At 44.8% G+C, this 14,294-nt stretch overlaps 2 protein-coding genes across 2 annotated transcripts in view; one reads left to right on the forward strand and one right to left on the reverse strand.

The window, feature by feature from the left end:
* The window catches only part of LOC137757660 (protein WWC3-like), a 117,739-nt gene that overhangs the window by 59,880 nt on the left and 43,565 nt on the right, over positions 1-14,294 (reverse strand). The window lies entirely within an intron of this gene.
* On the forward strand, positions 6,645-11,019 carry LOC137757656 (testis-specific Y-encoded protein 3-like). The gene is made up of 9 exons (XM_068534269.1): positions 6,645-6,717; positions 6,867-7,003; positions 7,097-7,210; positions 7,250-7,450; positions 8,058-8,135; positions 8,254-8,365; positions 8,463-8,608; positions 8,723-8,792; positions 10,976-11,019. The coding sequence occupies exons 1-9, from the start codon at positions 6,645-6,647 to the stop codon at positions 11,017-11,019; spliced, it is 975 nt and encodes a 324-aa protein (XP_068390370.1).

The following is a 14,294-nucleotide window of genomic DNA, read 5'->3' on the forward strand; positions in this document are numbered from 1 at the left end:
CATGGTTTTGGGGTTTCCCCAATAAGAACAGGAAAGATTAGTTGATTGAGAAACCAGAAACAGGATGAAAGTATATTTCAGAGGAGCAGTTGCCAACTTTGGTATTTTGGTGAATTCCTCACTGTAAGTTAACCTACAGAGACATGTTTTCATTCACCTATCCTGTAGGATTGTGAGGGTTGAATGAGAAGAATATAAACTTCCTAGCATTATTTGTACTGTAACAACAGGTGCACAGGAAATAGCATCTATGATACCTTGCCCCTAGGAATTTTGAACTCCAACAAAAAGATTCTTGACAAGATATTCTGTTTATTATAGTGATAATATTTGTAAGAAGATGAAAGGAGTAACCTAGAAGATAAAATTTCTCCTCAACCTTGGAACAAGAATTCTGTATTTGAACATGTTAAAGTAAATGCTGAAAATCGTAAACAGTGCTAAGGCCTGTCCTGTTAGAAGTTTTTGTAGGAACATAACAAATTTGCAGTACAGAGAATAAAAAGTAAATGCCAACTATAAGTTTATTTAAATTTGAGTGCTGTGAAGGATATTAACTTTTAAAGTTTTCTGTATGTTTTACATATGAGAGTAATACAGGGAGATAAATAATTTTAAAATTAGTCCTGTGTGTGGTTTACCTTAGTTGGCTTGTTTTGAAAAATGGCATTTAACCCAAAAATGTAAAATTTCCTGTTGAAAAAATTTGTAAGAATTAAATGTTTTTCTGTTGACTCGAGTCATTGAAACTGGTTTGTAATGTTAAAGCATATCAAGTTGCCTTCAGAAACTACATTGAAACACCTACACAAGGAAATTTTCTTCTGTTCCTTGATTCAGCAGTCAGTATTCTAGGCTTTGTTCCGTATGCTAAACATAAAGGCAGTGAATGAGATCTTACCTCATGATGTGTATCTTCTAATGGAGCTGACACTCAACACTCTGGATACCTAGTAGGACATAATTTATGTTTAGTCTGTGTTTCATATACAGTGAATTTGAAATCACCTATGATTTAGCCAGAGATTGAACGATGTTGGTGAAAATTTATTTGCTTAAAGGGATTATCTCGTACACTGCTTATTTTGTGCACTGCTTATCTTGTTTTTCTTTGGCAGTTTTGTGTTTTTATAGGTGTTAGAGAAAACCTTTCTCACTTGCAGTTTAACTCCCGTTTTATGTCTTGTCAACATTTTTAGACAATAGTTTACTTTAAAAAAAATTTTTTTTTTAGCTGTTCTGGGTCTTAGTTGTGGCATGCGGGCTCTTCGTTGCAGCGTGGGAGATCTTTAGTTTCAGCATGCAGGATCTTTAGTTGTGGCACACAGGATCTTTTAGTTGCGGCACGCAGGACCTTTTAGTTGCGGCACACGGGATCTTCACTGCAGTGTGTGAGATCTCTAGTTGTGGCATGCGGGATATTCTAGCTGTGGGGCAGTCGAACTCATAGTAGTTGCGGCATGCGGGATCTAGTTTCCTGACTAGGGATTGAATCCGGGCCCGCTCCATTGGCATCGCAGAGTCTTAGCCACTGGGCCACCAGGGACGTCCCTGTGGACTTAAGAATTTTAAGAATTCGTTTAAGAATTTTAAGAATTAACGTTTATCTTGAAATTAAAAAGTTGTATATTTTTTCTAAAAGTGTTACTTTAAAGTTTGGCTTTTTACACCTAGATCTGTAATTTCCTTTTTTCTTACTGTGTTATAAGATAGACACTTTCATTTCTTTGAGACCAATTTTTCCACTGATTTATACCATGAAAGTTAATTTGTAAATATGCACATGTCTTTTTCTAGGCTACCTATTCTATTCATTCTTACAGTGCCAAATACCACATTACATTATATGATTGTTAGAAATAATTTAAGAATTTCACATTAATGCAAGTAATTTGTTTACTGTTCATTTTTATCTTAGTTATTTCTGGAGTTTTGACTGACATTACTTTAGATTTATAGATGAATTAGGGGACTTTAATGTCTCGAGCTTTCCCACCCATCTTTCCTTATATTCAGACCTTTAATACCTGACAGATTGTCTGGAAAGGCCCTTATTACATCATTTCTTAGCTGCATTCCTAAGGTAATTTCTAATGTTTAGATTTTGAATGATACTTTTTACAATTATAATCTTGGGTGAATTATAATTGATGAATAGGTGTCCTTTTGGTTTTAAAGTTCATTTATTCAAGTGATATTTTATGAAAAATAGTTTTTAGATTTCTCTGGAATTTTCTACATAGTCCACCCTTTAAAGAGAAGTTTTGTCATTTGATCTGTATCCTTTTTTTTCTTCCTCCATCCTGAGGAATTAAACTTTGAGTTGTATTTGCTGCAAAATTGTAAAAAGCTATCTTTGGATTTACTTTTAAAACATTTCTCAATTTCATGGCTGCTTATGTAACCCAGTCTTTCCTATTAACAGAAAATATGTATTTCTCCACTAGTTTTTAAGAGAAATGTATTTGTTCCTTTCTTCCTCATGTGTAAACACTCATTGTGTTCCCAGTGAATTTAAGGTTCTTGCTCATGCAAAGAGTTTGGCCATGAGACAGCGAGGTTAAGGAAGTAAAGTGAGGATTTATTTAAGCAAGAATACGCTCTCAGAGGGAGAGCAGGCAGATAGGTGAGGAGCTGCTGCCCTGGGTTCCACTGGCAAGTCAGTTATGAGGGGCATACAAATGAAGGGGTGGCATACTCATTGGGGAAGCAGGAGTTTGGGGGTCGTATTCCCTGTTTCTTTCCAGCTCCAGAAGGGATTTTTGTCCTTATTTAGCTTCATCAGAAGTGTCATGGCCTCAGTGCATGGTGCGTGCTTCTTGTCTGCAAGGCTTATTTTATTATAGGGAGAGCAACAGGTTACATTTGGAAGCAGGAGATTCCTGCCTTTCCTCATCTTTCTCTGTCTGCCTTCAGGACACTTACCACCCAAAATGTGCAGTTTCCTGTCAGTCGGGAGGTTCCTGTTTTTCTTTGTCTGCCCATGGACCCCTGCTGTTTACAAGATGCTTGCTTTCCTGCCACCTGGCCCCTCTTCCATTACTCTGCTCATATCTAGCTACTTGCCTGCTGTAGCAATTGCAGTAATCTTAACCTCGCAGTCCTTTAATTGCATGGCAGTCACTGAAAAACACATTCATGGCATGAAACAGACTTCTGGCTCTACTGCTTAACAGCCAGATTTAATTTTGTTCATGAATGAGTGATATCCAAACCTCTGTCACATTTTCTCAGACACCGTCTGAGATTTAACGTCAATTGTTTTTCCTCTCTAGTGTTTCTTTCCTGTCAACCACAGGATTAAAATATTAAACAGTAATTATTGAAATAATAAAAATTGTTTGATTTCCCCCTATATACTGAACTAGTCCCTTCCAGTAGACTTGCTTGGAAGCTGCTGGTTGGCCTACATATTAGGTAGAAACCATAAACCCCCTAAATTAGGGAACGATTATAACTTTGCCGGATTTAAAGATCAGCTTTTGTATAATGCACACAGCTGTTATCTATCTAGACGATGGAAAGTGTCCCAATAAATACTAACTGATCACCATCAACTGATCAGCTGGTGTTTACAGGAACACTTTCCATAGTTTTCTCAAGTGCTCAATAATAATGGTTAATGTAAGATTAAGAAACTACCAATGCAAAGCATTAAAACCACAGATCTTTCTAACACGACTTTTAAGACATCGTATTTCCCTATTGTACCCTGGATAGCCTTTATCTCCCGGACAAAATAGTGTTTAGGGATCTTTCATAGGAAAGAGTCTGTGAGGAAAAAAATCCTACTTAAAAACGCATGTTTTGGATTTTCCTTTTTGTCTTTATACTAACTGATTCAGAAGTTTCATCTCTATCCGTCCTGTGGCAGGCAGAGTAATAGCACCTAGAGATGTTTATATTCTAATCCCTAGAACATGAGAATGGATATGATACCTAACATGGTAAAAGAATCTTTGCCAATTTGATTAGGTTAAAGACCTTGAGATGGGAATTTATCCTGGGTTATCCAAGGGGACCTAAAGTCATCTCAGGGTTGTTACAAAAGGAAGAGGGAATCAAAGAAGGTGATAGGAAAAGCAAAACAAAGGGTGGAGTGACGCAGCCATGAGCTGAGGAATGCAGACATCTTCTAGAAGCTGAAGGCAAGGAAGACAGACATTCTCTCCGGAGCCTCCGGAAGCAACTGCTGAAACCATAACTGTAGCTCCCTAAGACCTCTTTCAGACTGGCCTCCATAAGTATAAGATAGTTTATGTTGTTTTAAGCCACTAAGTTTGTCGTACAACAGCAAAAGGAAGCTAACAGTTTCTGTATTATGATTTTTAGGTAACTGTATTTCAGTATTAGATTTGTAGAACCAGTACTTCATTGCTTATCTCACATTTGACAGGAACATCTTACTGTATGGCAGGTCTTCTGCCTGCCCCTGTGATTCTAGATAAGAAGACCTCTTTCAGTTTCTTCTCCTAATGACTTGTAGGCTTTAAAAAATCCTAGGAACTACTAATATCTCTAAAATGTGTATGGCTGCTGGGATACTAACCACAGAGGAAGAGTTGATAAATTTATTTCCCCAATATCTTCAATATATGCTGAGTACTCAAGACTGGTAATAATGAATTCTGAGTAATGGCTTAAGTGGTTATTTAATTATTACGTTTCCACAGTGTCTGCCCCAGAAGAGCCAGATAGTACTTTTCAGACAATTTTTGGTTTTTATTACTTGCAGTGGAGATAGAGAAGTATATATAGCCAAGGATATTTGTTAATGATTATACACCCAAACCAAGGGTACAGTCATACTAAGGAGAAACATATCATATATATTCTACTTTACAACTATCTCCTTTCATTAGATTATATATTATTGTATATACCTTTCCTATCAAAGCATTTAAATTATGCTCTGCTCTATCATGAGGCATTTACAGGTAATGTATGTCTGAGTGGAAACCACCTGCACTCTATGCCCATCCTACTCCTAGTTGTTTCCTGTATTTCGTCATCTCAGCTTAAATTTCCCTTTCAGTGAATACATTCCCTGTGTCACCATCTTTTTAAATAGAGATCGTACATACTAATATAACCAAGGATTGTTCCTTCACAGTTTATCATTTCTCAGTTTCTCATTTTGCAGAAATACATCATTAATGTACTTCTTTTACAAATGAACTTTAGGGCAGGGCCAACACTTAAGTAGGATGGTAAGTTGCTATGAAACAATAGCTATTTACTCAACCAAAGTGGCAGTGAAAAATTTCAAAGGTAAACACAGATATTTAAAATGGATTACTTAACAGTAAAGAAAATTTACTATCTGTTATCAGAAGCAGGTATATATTTCCCTTATTATTTTCTAGCAGATCCAATTCCATACATTAATTAAAACTCTTAACCATTAAAACTCCAATGTCTAGATAAAACCAAGAAGTAATCGGTAACCATGTGTCATATCAGCATTTCCTCACTGGCAAACTTATGAGTATATTCAATAACCACCTCTAGAAACATGTATCGTCTCACAGTGTAGTTTCTCTCCTCAATGTGGTATAAGACGTGTCCAATAACGTCAAGCATCTTTAGCTTTTCTCTAATAAGGCAAAAGTAGGTAAGCTGACTTGCTAGGCATTTAATATTTCAGTATTTTATTTTGGAAATTATATGGATATTCACTGAATTCTCATCATTTAACTTAATGTAGAAAACCTCTAGATTCATGTTACCAGAAAGGTCCGGAGAAACTATTTTTAAGTAACATACCATAACACAAAATTATTCTTAAAGAGTTTACCTAAAAGCTTTAATCCCATTTATTTCCATTTTATTACATATGAAAATATCAAAATACCATTTTTTGTTGTTGACAAATTTTGTAACAGACTAGATGAGGTTACTGACTTTTAGTTAACCTAAGTGCAATAAAAGTATTATACATGGTGTTGATAACTCTAAAGACATTTAGAGTCTGTATTAATTAAACCAACATATGAACTTCTCTGAGAGTTTAAGTCTCCAGAGGGGACAGGGATCCCAGGAGAGTGGGCCACGGAGGGAGGGACCAGATACATATAGAAACAAGAACGCAGACACACACACACACACACACACACACACACACACACACACACAAAGGCCGAGAGGAGACAGACAGACACTCAGACGGAGCTCTTCACTCCATGGCTTTCCTGCACTTGAACAAAGGAATTCAAGTCTAGCGAAGAGCTGGGTTTGCCGGACACTTGCCTCTCATGCCACAGAGCTTCGGGCTCTCTGTCCCCTGGAAGAAAACTATCCAGCAACCTTGGCCACCGTGCATTTCCTTGTACAGTTTTTGAGAGCTCCCAGTGGTTAAAGATCCTGAGGGAAACCGCATTCTGATGTTCTGATTTCCGAGCGGGAACTCCTGGTTCCAATTGACACAGGCCAAATAGGTATCACAGGGCACCCGGGAATGCCAGACACAAGGCCGGAGGCCTCGCTGGAGGCGAGCTCCCTGTGGAACCTGGGCCGCTAGGTCTGGGGGTGGCAAAAGGGGTGTTTTGGGGGACCCGGCAATCCTGGAGGCTGGCCTGTTTCCACAAGGCGAGGGGCGAGGCAGCCGAGGGTGACGCCCACTGTCCTCGCCCTGATTGGTCGTGATGGGGACGAGCGGCCTGGGCGTGGCTTGCAGCTCCTTTCTGCCGCCTGGTCACGCGTGCCTGGTGGCCAAAGGTCCTGCGCATGCGTTTCAGGCCTCGTCACCGCAGAGGCTCCAGGGAACGATTCAGTCCGCAGCGAAGCGTGACTGCGGTCGCTGGTGCTGCGTTCTCTGCCGCCCGCGTGCCGAGCTTCCAACTGCCACACCGTCGCCGCTGCCCCAGCTCAGAGCCAGGTCCGCATGGGCAGTAAGGCGGGGCCCGGGGAAGGCGGCACTGCCCAGGGACCCTGGGTCATCCTAGGTGTGGGAGGGGGTCCTCAGGAAGCAGGGGCCCGCGGGTCCCCAGGTGTGGTGCGGGAGGTGGGTAGGGTGCCGGCACTAGCTGATGGGTGCGGCGAGGGGGCCGCCATCTTCAGCGGGGAGGTGGTGCCGCAAGGCGCGGCCCGGTTGTAGGGAGAGTTGGCGGGGATCATGCAGGTGTTTTGGCTGCCTGTGGAGGACATCATGGAAGAGATGGAGGTGGTGATGGAGGAGGAGGAGCAGGAACAGCAGGAGGAGCAGATGCTGGTGGAAGAGCCGGAGCAGAAGCCCCAGGAGGAGGGTCAGGAAGAGCCAGGGCCGTCCCCGAAGAGCGCCCCGTCCCCGCTGGAGGCGCTGGAGGCCGTGCAGTTAGAGCTGGAGCCTCTGAATAGGGAATGCAGCCGAGCCTGCGCTCGTCTCAATCTCAGAACACTTGGGAGGCGGAAGACCTATCTAGAACACAGAAGCACCATCATCCAGAGCATCCCTGGCTTCTGGGTCAAAGTTGTATCCTTAATTTTGTAGTTGAGAGACCACGTGGTGGCTGGGCTACAGCAAGAGGTACCTAACATAGAGGGCCGTTTGGGTACCAAAATGTATCCATTGGATTTTGCATTGTGGGCACAGTCATGGAAATGTGATCCTGAAATTGTGGGGGCATGCTGATTTTCTGCATAGCAGGAAACAAGACTAGGGCTTTAGTTGCAGAGGTCCAAAAAGGTATTGTCATTAGTACCAGGGCCTCTTGAGACAAAAGGGTTGTCTTGTGCACAGGTTCTCCTTGGAATACCCATCAAGGGAAATGGGGGTGAGAGTGGGGAGTTATGAATGCTCATCCTAGTTAGAGCCAGGAGTGTTTGCTGTGCAGATATAAGCTTGTTCTGTCCAGATGGAGGTCAGGGCCTCCCTCTCAGAAACGGAGGCTCCCTGTTTTCGTGCACAGATATGCACACCCCGAGGGGCTCATTGTGCCTTCATGCAGTCTGTATTGAAGGAATAGGACTAGATACTAGTGGGGAGTTGAGATCAGACACTCCCAGGCTGCTCTCCAGGCTCGCTCTGTGCTCGTAGGCCTTTCACCTCCGGCATCTAGAGGCTCCTTGACGTAAAGCAGTTTGTGAACCACCCCCAGATGTCGGCCACGATGGGTGACCTAGATAAAGACATGCTTAGCTACATGACCAACTTGAAGGTCAGGCTGGGGAGGCTGAGGCTGGGGAGGAGAGGGGAAATGATTTATCCCGGAAAGCAGGAAAGAGCAGGTCTACAGGAGACAGATTTCACCCTCCTCCTCCACTTTGTCCCATCAGGTGGAGAAACTCAGATATCCCAGTGATTGCTGCAAGATCGTGTTGTTTTTCCGGAACAACCGCTATTTCCAGAATGAAGTGGTTGTTAAGGAGTATCTCATTAACGTCACTGGCAAGAGACAGCTCCCTGGATTGTGGGGGAGGGCAGATGGGGTGAGGTGAACTTGAAACATGATTTAGGCCCTTCTCCCATGCTCCTTTTCCCACAGGATACATGGCAGCTCATTCCACTCGAATTCAGTGGCACCGGCATTTTAAAAGTGAGGCGTATAGCCGCAGGCACCACAGCAGCAGCCATGACTTCTTCAGGTGGTTCTGTGACCACAGCTTTGCAGGATCTAGCAGGATTGCTGAGGTGGGGTGCCTCTGGGCCTCCTCAGCAATGGCGATGTTGTTTGGCTGCTCGGGGGGAGGGGTGTGGGCCTGGCCTGGGCTGGCCTGTCCCGACCGGGCCCCTTTCCCCTACCAGATCATCAGCGAGGACCTGTGGCCCAATCCCCTGCGCTACTACCCCAGGGAGGAAGGCACCACCGGGACAGGTAAGTGAGAGGAGGACAGGTAGGTGAGGGGCCCAGGGGCTGGGCGCTGAAACGAGTAAGCTGGGTCATTTATTTCACTCATGGAGAAGTTGAGGCTCAGAGGCATACAGTGACACCAGGGCGTGAGGGCATCAGGGTGAGACAGCACATCTGGAAAACTGCAGTGCAGAACTGGTGCTGACTAGGGAAGCTTTAGGCAAGTGAAGCAGCATGAGAGTCAAAGTCACTGAGATTCAAAGGTGCACGTCTCTGAACTGTCATTCCATGGCCGTCAACCCCACCCTCAGGCCTCCTGTACCGCCCCCTTAAATTTGGGCTTGCCTCAGGTTCCCCCCACCACCCCCTTTCCACAGAGGTCTGTGAGTCCCCTTTGGGCAAAGCCTTACCCCGCTGTCCCATCATTTTTCTCTGTTTTGATCATCACAGTCACCTTTTAATTTTCTCATGCATCTCCTTCACCTCCCACGGCTATGGTGAGAACAGTGGCCATTTTGCGTAGATTAGGAAGGGTCGTTTCTAATATGTGGTTGGAGGAAATGTAAGAGATCACAGGGAATGTGACTCTGTCTCCTGGGCAGGGCCTTAAAAAGTTAAAGCGGTCTTTAGCGTTGTGCAGGGAGGATGGGTTATTATGTGTGTGTCTGTGTGTGTTTCCAAAGGAACTCCCGATTTTGAGATGCGTGTGATGGAGCAAGCACCCTTGACCTAAGAAGCTGCTTCAGATGAAGGCGAACGGTCAACATGGTTGTCATGCACACGAAGAAATGAAGAGAGGTCTGGTGGTGAAACGTACAGAGAGGGAGACACCAGTAAACCTGGAATAAAACCGGAAGATAAATAAACAGCATCAGTTGTATGTGTTTGTGTGGCGTTTGTGCAGGGGCTCAGGGTAGATACATCAGGCGCAGCTAGGCTTCTCAGTTCGCTGCCTGGGAGTTACCAGTCCATGGAGAGTTGTAGAGGCGGGGGGAAGTCATACTTTGGGATTGCATCAGAGGATGCAGTTCTTCCTGTGGGATGGGGCTTGGGGAGGAAGGAGAAGTAAGAGAAGGGCTGGTTAACTGGGGCCTGTCATTCTTCCAAGGGAAACGTGGAAGTTCAAGGAAAGGGGCTGGTGAGCTAGGGCCTGAGATTGAAATGCTGGAAGTTAATTTTGTTGGATAGTGGTCCTCCATGTAACCTCCCTGTTGCATATCATCAGACACTTTAATGGGATACAATGGGAGGAAGCCTTAACATTTAATTCACTGTTGGACCAGATGCCCTTCTAGTGTATATGAAATTGTGGGGGCATGCTGATTGCATATCCCTGTTGCATATCATCAGGCACTTTAATGGGATACAATGGGAGAAAGCCTTAACGTTTAATTCACTGTTGGACCAGATGCCCTTCTAGTGTATATGAACACAGGGTCTTTTGCTGAGACAATTAGCCTCTCAGGGCTAGGGTTCCAGACAACATCTTAGGACATGGGGGTATAAGGTATATGGAGGGCATGTGGGGAGGTGAGAGAGACACGGGTGGGAAGGCAGTGAGGGTGTTAGTTTGCTCTGGCAAAGGTGACCAGGGGAAAAGGTAACTTTGCTGGGAAACGGATAAGCAAACAAAAACAGATTCCCTCACATCTGAGTGAGCTCACGTGAACTCTGTTCTTTTTTCCGGGGGACTCAGTTTGGGTACAAAGGGCACACGGGGAGAGGAGCGAGGTGAGGGGAGTGGGGAGTTGGGGATGTTAAACAGGCAAGTGCCAGGCCACCCAGCTGTGTGCTCTCTGTCCCGTGACGGCACAGTGGTTACTATCCCTATTTTCAGACAGGCTTAAGCCCTTTGCCTAAGGCCCGCTTCAGACCAAGTCCCCAAAAAGTAAACAGTTTTCTCGTGAACACTCTGGTAGCGGTGTCCCGTCCTCGCTGAATGGCTGGACACACTGTGTTTCTACCACAAAGGCACTGTCCTTCTTCTGGGGCCTTGCCAGCACTCCGTGCCCCTGAGGCCAATGGGAAGACCTAGAGCATACCGAGCTCACCCAGGAAGTGGTGAGCGCTTCGGGTGCTCCTTGCCAAGTGGCTGGCTGCTTCCCAGAAGCACGTCTGTCTCTGGACCAGGCAAAGGACAGACTCTGCCACGCACGGAGCAGGGAATGTTCAATGTTTGTCCCCCCAGTGTTCTTCTCTCTTCCCAGATACAGCGGCTCCAACACAGGCATCCCTGAGGGTGGCGTATTGACAGTACCATTTCCGTCCCACATGTTGAGCTCTCACTCCACAACTTTTGGTAGAAGAGCCTTCTCCCAAAAGCCCCAGCTCTTTCCAGGACGAGGGGTTGACAATCAAAGTTCACGGAGCCACGGATGTCCCCTTCAAAGTGCACTGAGTTAGATCGCCTGCTCAGTGTCAGGTTTTGTATTTGAACATCTACACCCCAGCTATGCCCCTTCTACAGTGGAGACATCCGAAGGTCTAGAAGGCAAGGCTTGGCCTCTGCCAGCTGCTGTCCCCACAGCCACCCCACAGACACTGTGGAAACAGGTCTTCTCAGCTTCTTGAACTGTAAACCTCAAGGAACCCTGGGGGCTCCCGCATGCTGGTCCCTGTCTTTCCTGGTGCTGGTAAAAATAAACTATGCTCTAATAACCCTGCAGTGGGAGTGGGACAGCATATTGGTGCGTGGTCTTAGGGGACCTCAGACGGGGCTTGTTCTAAGGACTCCAGGGTATTTATCCACATTCAGAACATTTGGTAAGGTCTTGCAAAGGACTTAAACACCAAAGAAAAGGTTGGGACAGGGTCCCCCAACTCCTAATATCTCCTGCCAGTGCTTAGGTACCAAGGCTATGCTTAGGTCTGACCTGTCCTGGAGTGAAGCGGGGCAGACGTTCATGGAACAGGTAGCGGAACTGTAAACAGTGGACGGTTGACTTGATTGTCATTCTCTGGAGACTTGGCATGATGTGTGCCCCAGAGGCTATAGCTTACTGAGTTTCCTCCTGGGCTACAGAGCTTAGACGTAGGTGTGACCCGGTCTCTTAAGGGCTTTCACGTGGGACCTAATATCTAGGTGCGAGTAGATTGAATGCACAGTTGCACATGTTGCCTAAGGTTTTCTTCCATTGAATTTCAGGGCATGTGAGGCCCAGCAGATTACTGATCAATCTATGAGCATTCTGGCTCAATCACTCTGAGCCGCATTGGTGTTTCCTGGTCTCTGGACATGTTCATGTTTTCCTCTGTTTAAAATGAAGATTGTGTGTCTGTGTTGTGTTTGCCCATGATCTCTCACCCTGAGCGTGAGTTGGTGCTCCTTCCTCTGGCTTTGCCCATGCCTTCACCTCTCTGATCTTCCACCCGTGCCTGTGCCCACATGCACACCTCTATTGCTGTAGCTGTCTCAGTCTTTTCATGTCCCTCTTTCGATACACATGCTCTGGGTTGCTGTTACTCACTTACTTATTTGTTAAAGTTTGTGTCTCTGAGTTGGTCTGTGCCTGCGTTCGACCCTTTCCTGCATTCCTGCATCAAATGCTTCCACCACCTTGAATTGGGACTTTTTTGTGACTTCCATTATCTTTGTGAGCAACAAGAAATGCTTTATTGCAGGTAGAGTTAGCAGTGACACGCATTTTGGAAACAGAGGAATAGGCATGCACTTACGGCAAATCACCGACGGACAAGAATATCTTGGTGGAGGTGAGAATATTAATTATGGCCCCCAGAGGGTGACGAGGACATTGAGGGAATGCACTGGTCAGGGAATCTTCCAGGAGGAGAACGTTTGGGGTTGACTTGTTAGTGTTTTGTAAACACTAGTGCAGGAGCGAAGGAAATTGACTCTTATTCCTCCCCATTTTATTCTTGCGTTGGTCATTACACCGACCTTATGTAGGCACAATTTCTTCATGATTTTTAATAAAGCATCACCCAGACCATAGGAATTGGGGCTAGTCCTTCTGTGAAGAGAAAAGTCGTTAGAGAATCCTTGTCCTCGGTGACCTCCTCTGACCCAGTGAGAGGGGGTGCATGAACAAACTACGGGCATACCGAATAGAAGGTCGTGGACCGAGCACCTCACCCAGAGGATCAGGTGGTGCTGAAGGAATGTGAGGGCCTCAGGAAGAGAGAGGTATGAGGAAAGGAAAGTTTGATGTGTAGATTCATGAGTTTTGCCATATCTGAAGAGTGTGAGGGGCATGATTTCTTGAAATACTTGTTCTGCCCCTTTCTCTCCTGTCTCCACCTGGGACTGCAATTACGTATGCCTCGGATTGCTCAGTGGAGTCTGGCAAATAATCTAGGCTCTGTTCCATTTTCTGCATTATTTTTGTTCTCTTTCTGCTCCTCAGCCAGGATGATTTCAATTAACCTAACTTTAGGTTTTGTGATTCTTCTGCCTGCTCAAACCTTCCTTTGAAGTCTCTACTGAAGGTTTTGATTCACATGCTGTGGTTTTTCAGCCCCATAATTCCTATTTGTTTCTGTTTTAAATGTCTCTTTGTTGAGAGTCTCCATTTCGTTAGACCTTGGTCTCCTGGTTTCTTTCAGTTCTTGCTCCATGGTTTCCTTTGTCAGGTGAGCATAGGTATGACTCCTGATTGAATGTCTGCCTACAAAGTTAAAGTACGTGGTTTCCTCATGCACAGTTTCTATTAATTTGCTTATCTGACCTGTGATGGGGCAAATACACACTTGTTTCATTGCATGCCTTGTAAGTGGTGTTGAAAACTAGAGATTTTGAAGTTTGGAATGCAGTAAATGGGGAGGAGGTTTTTCTCCCTCGTATTCATTTGTGGCTGCTGGTTGTAGTTGATTCTTTCGGTTAGTATGCCGAACTGTTTTTGGTTAGACGGTTTTCTTTGCCGTGTGCTGTGTAGTCACTGGTGTTTCTGTTCCACTATGTGGGTGGACACAACAGATTATTATTTTTTTTAAACCGCCGGGGTGCTGGGTCAGGGGGGTTGGGGAGGTAACAAGAAAACACAAATTTTAAAAACCACTCTCCTGGTCTCTGCAGATTACCTTGGGGCTGGGTGCACAGCTTCATCACTGTATACACCATTTTCATTTTCCCAAGTTTTCCCACCCAGTACACTTGGAGACTAAAGATCAGCCAGAGGTGACAACTTAGGGTCTCCTCAAATCTTTTCTGAGCCAGTGAATGTGTGTGACCTTGTCTAGCAACACGGGGATGGACAAATTTCTCCTTTACCCCTCTTGAGGTCCTTTTGGCTCTCCTAATAATTATGTGGACACAAGACAGATTAACAGGAAAAATAAACCAGTTTAATTCATGTACACAGAGGTCTCATAGAAATGGGACCGCCTGAAGTGAACAAAGCAGGCTGAATGTATTTAGTTTTGGACAAATAAATATTTTTGTACATTTGACAAAAAGAGGCTTGTGCTTGGGCAAGCAGCCTAAATGAAGAAGTGTCAGCGTTCGTTTATCCAGCTTTCTTAGCCTTGAATTTCCTAACTGTGGTGACAAGGATGCTTTCTAGCCTCCTG

The sequence above is a fragment of the Eschrichtius robustus genome (genome assembly GCF_028021215.1).
Source record: "Eschrichtius robustus isolate mEscRob2 chromosome Y unlocalized genomic scaffold, mEscRob2.pri SUPER_Y_unloc_1, whole genome shotgun sequence".
NCBI lineage: Eukaryota > Metazoa > Chordata > Mammalia > Artiodactyla > Eschrichtiidae > Eschrichtius > Eschrichtius robustus.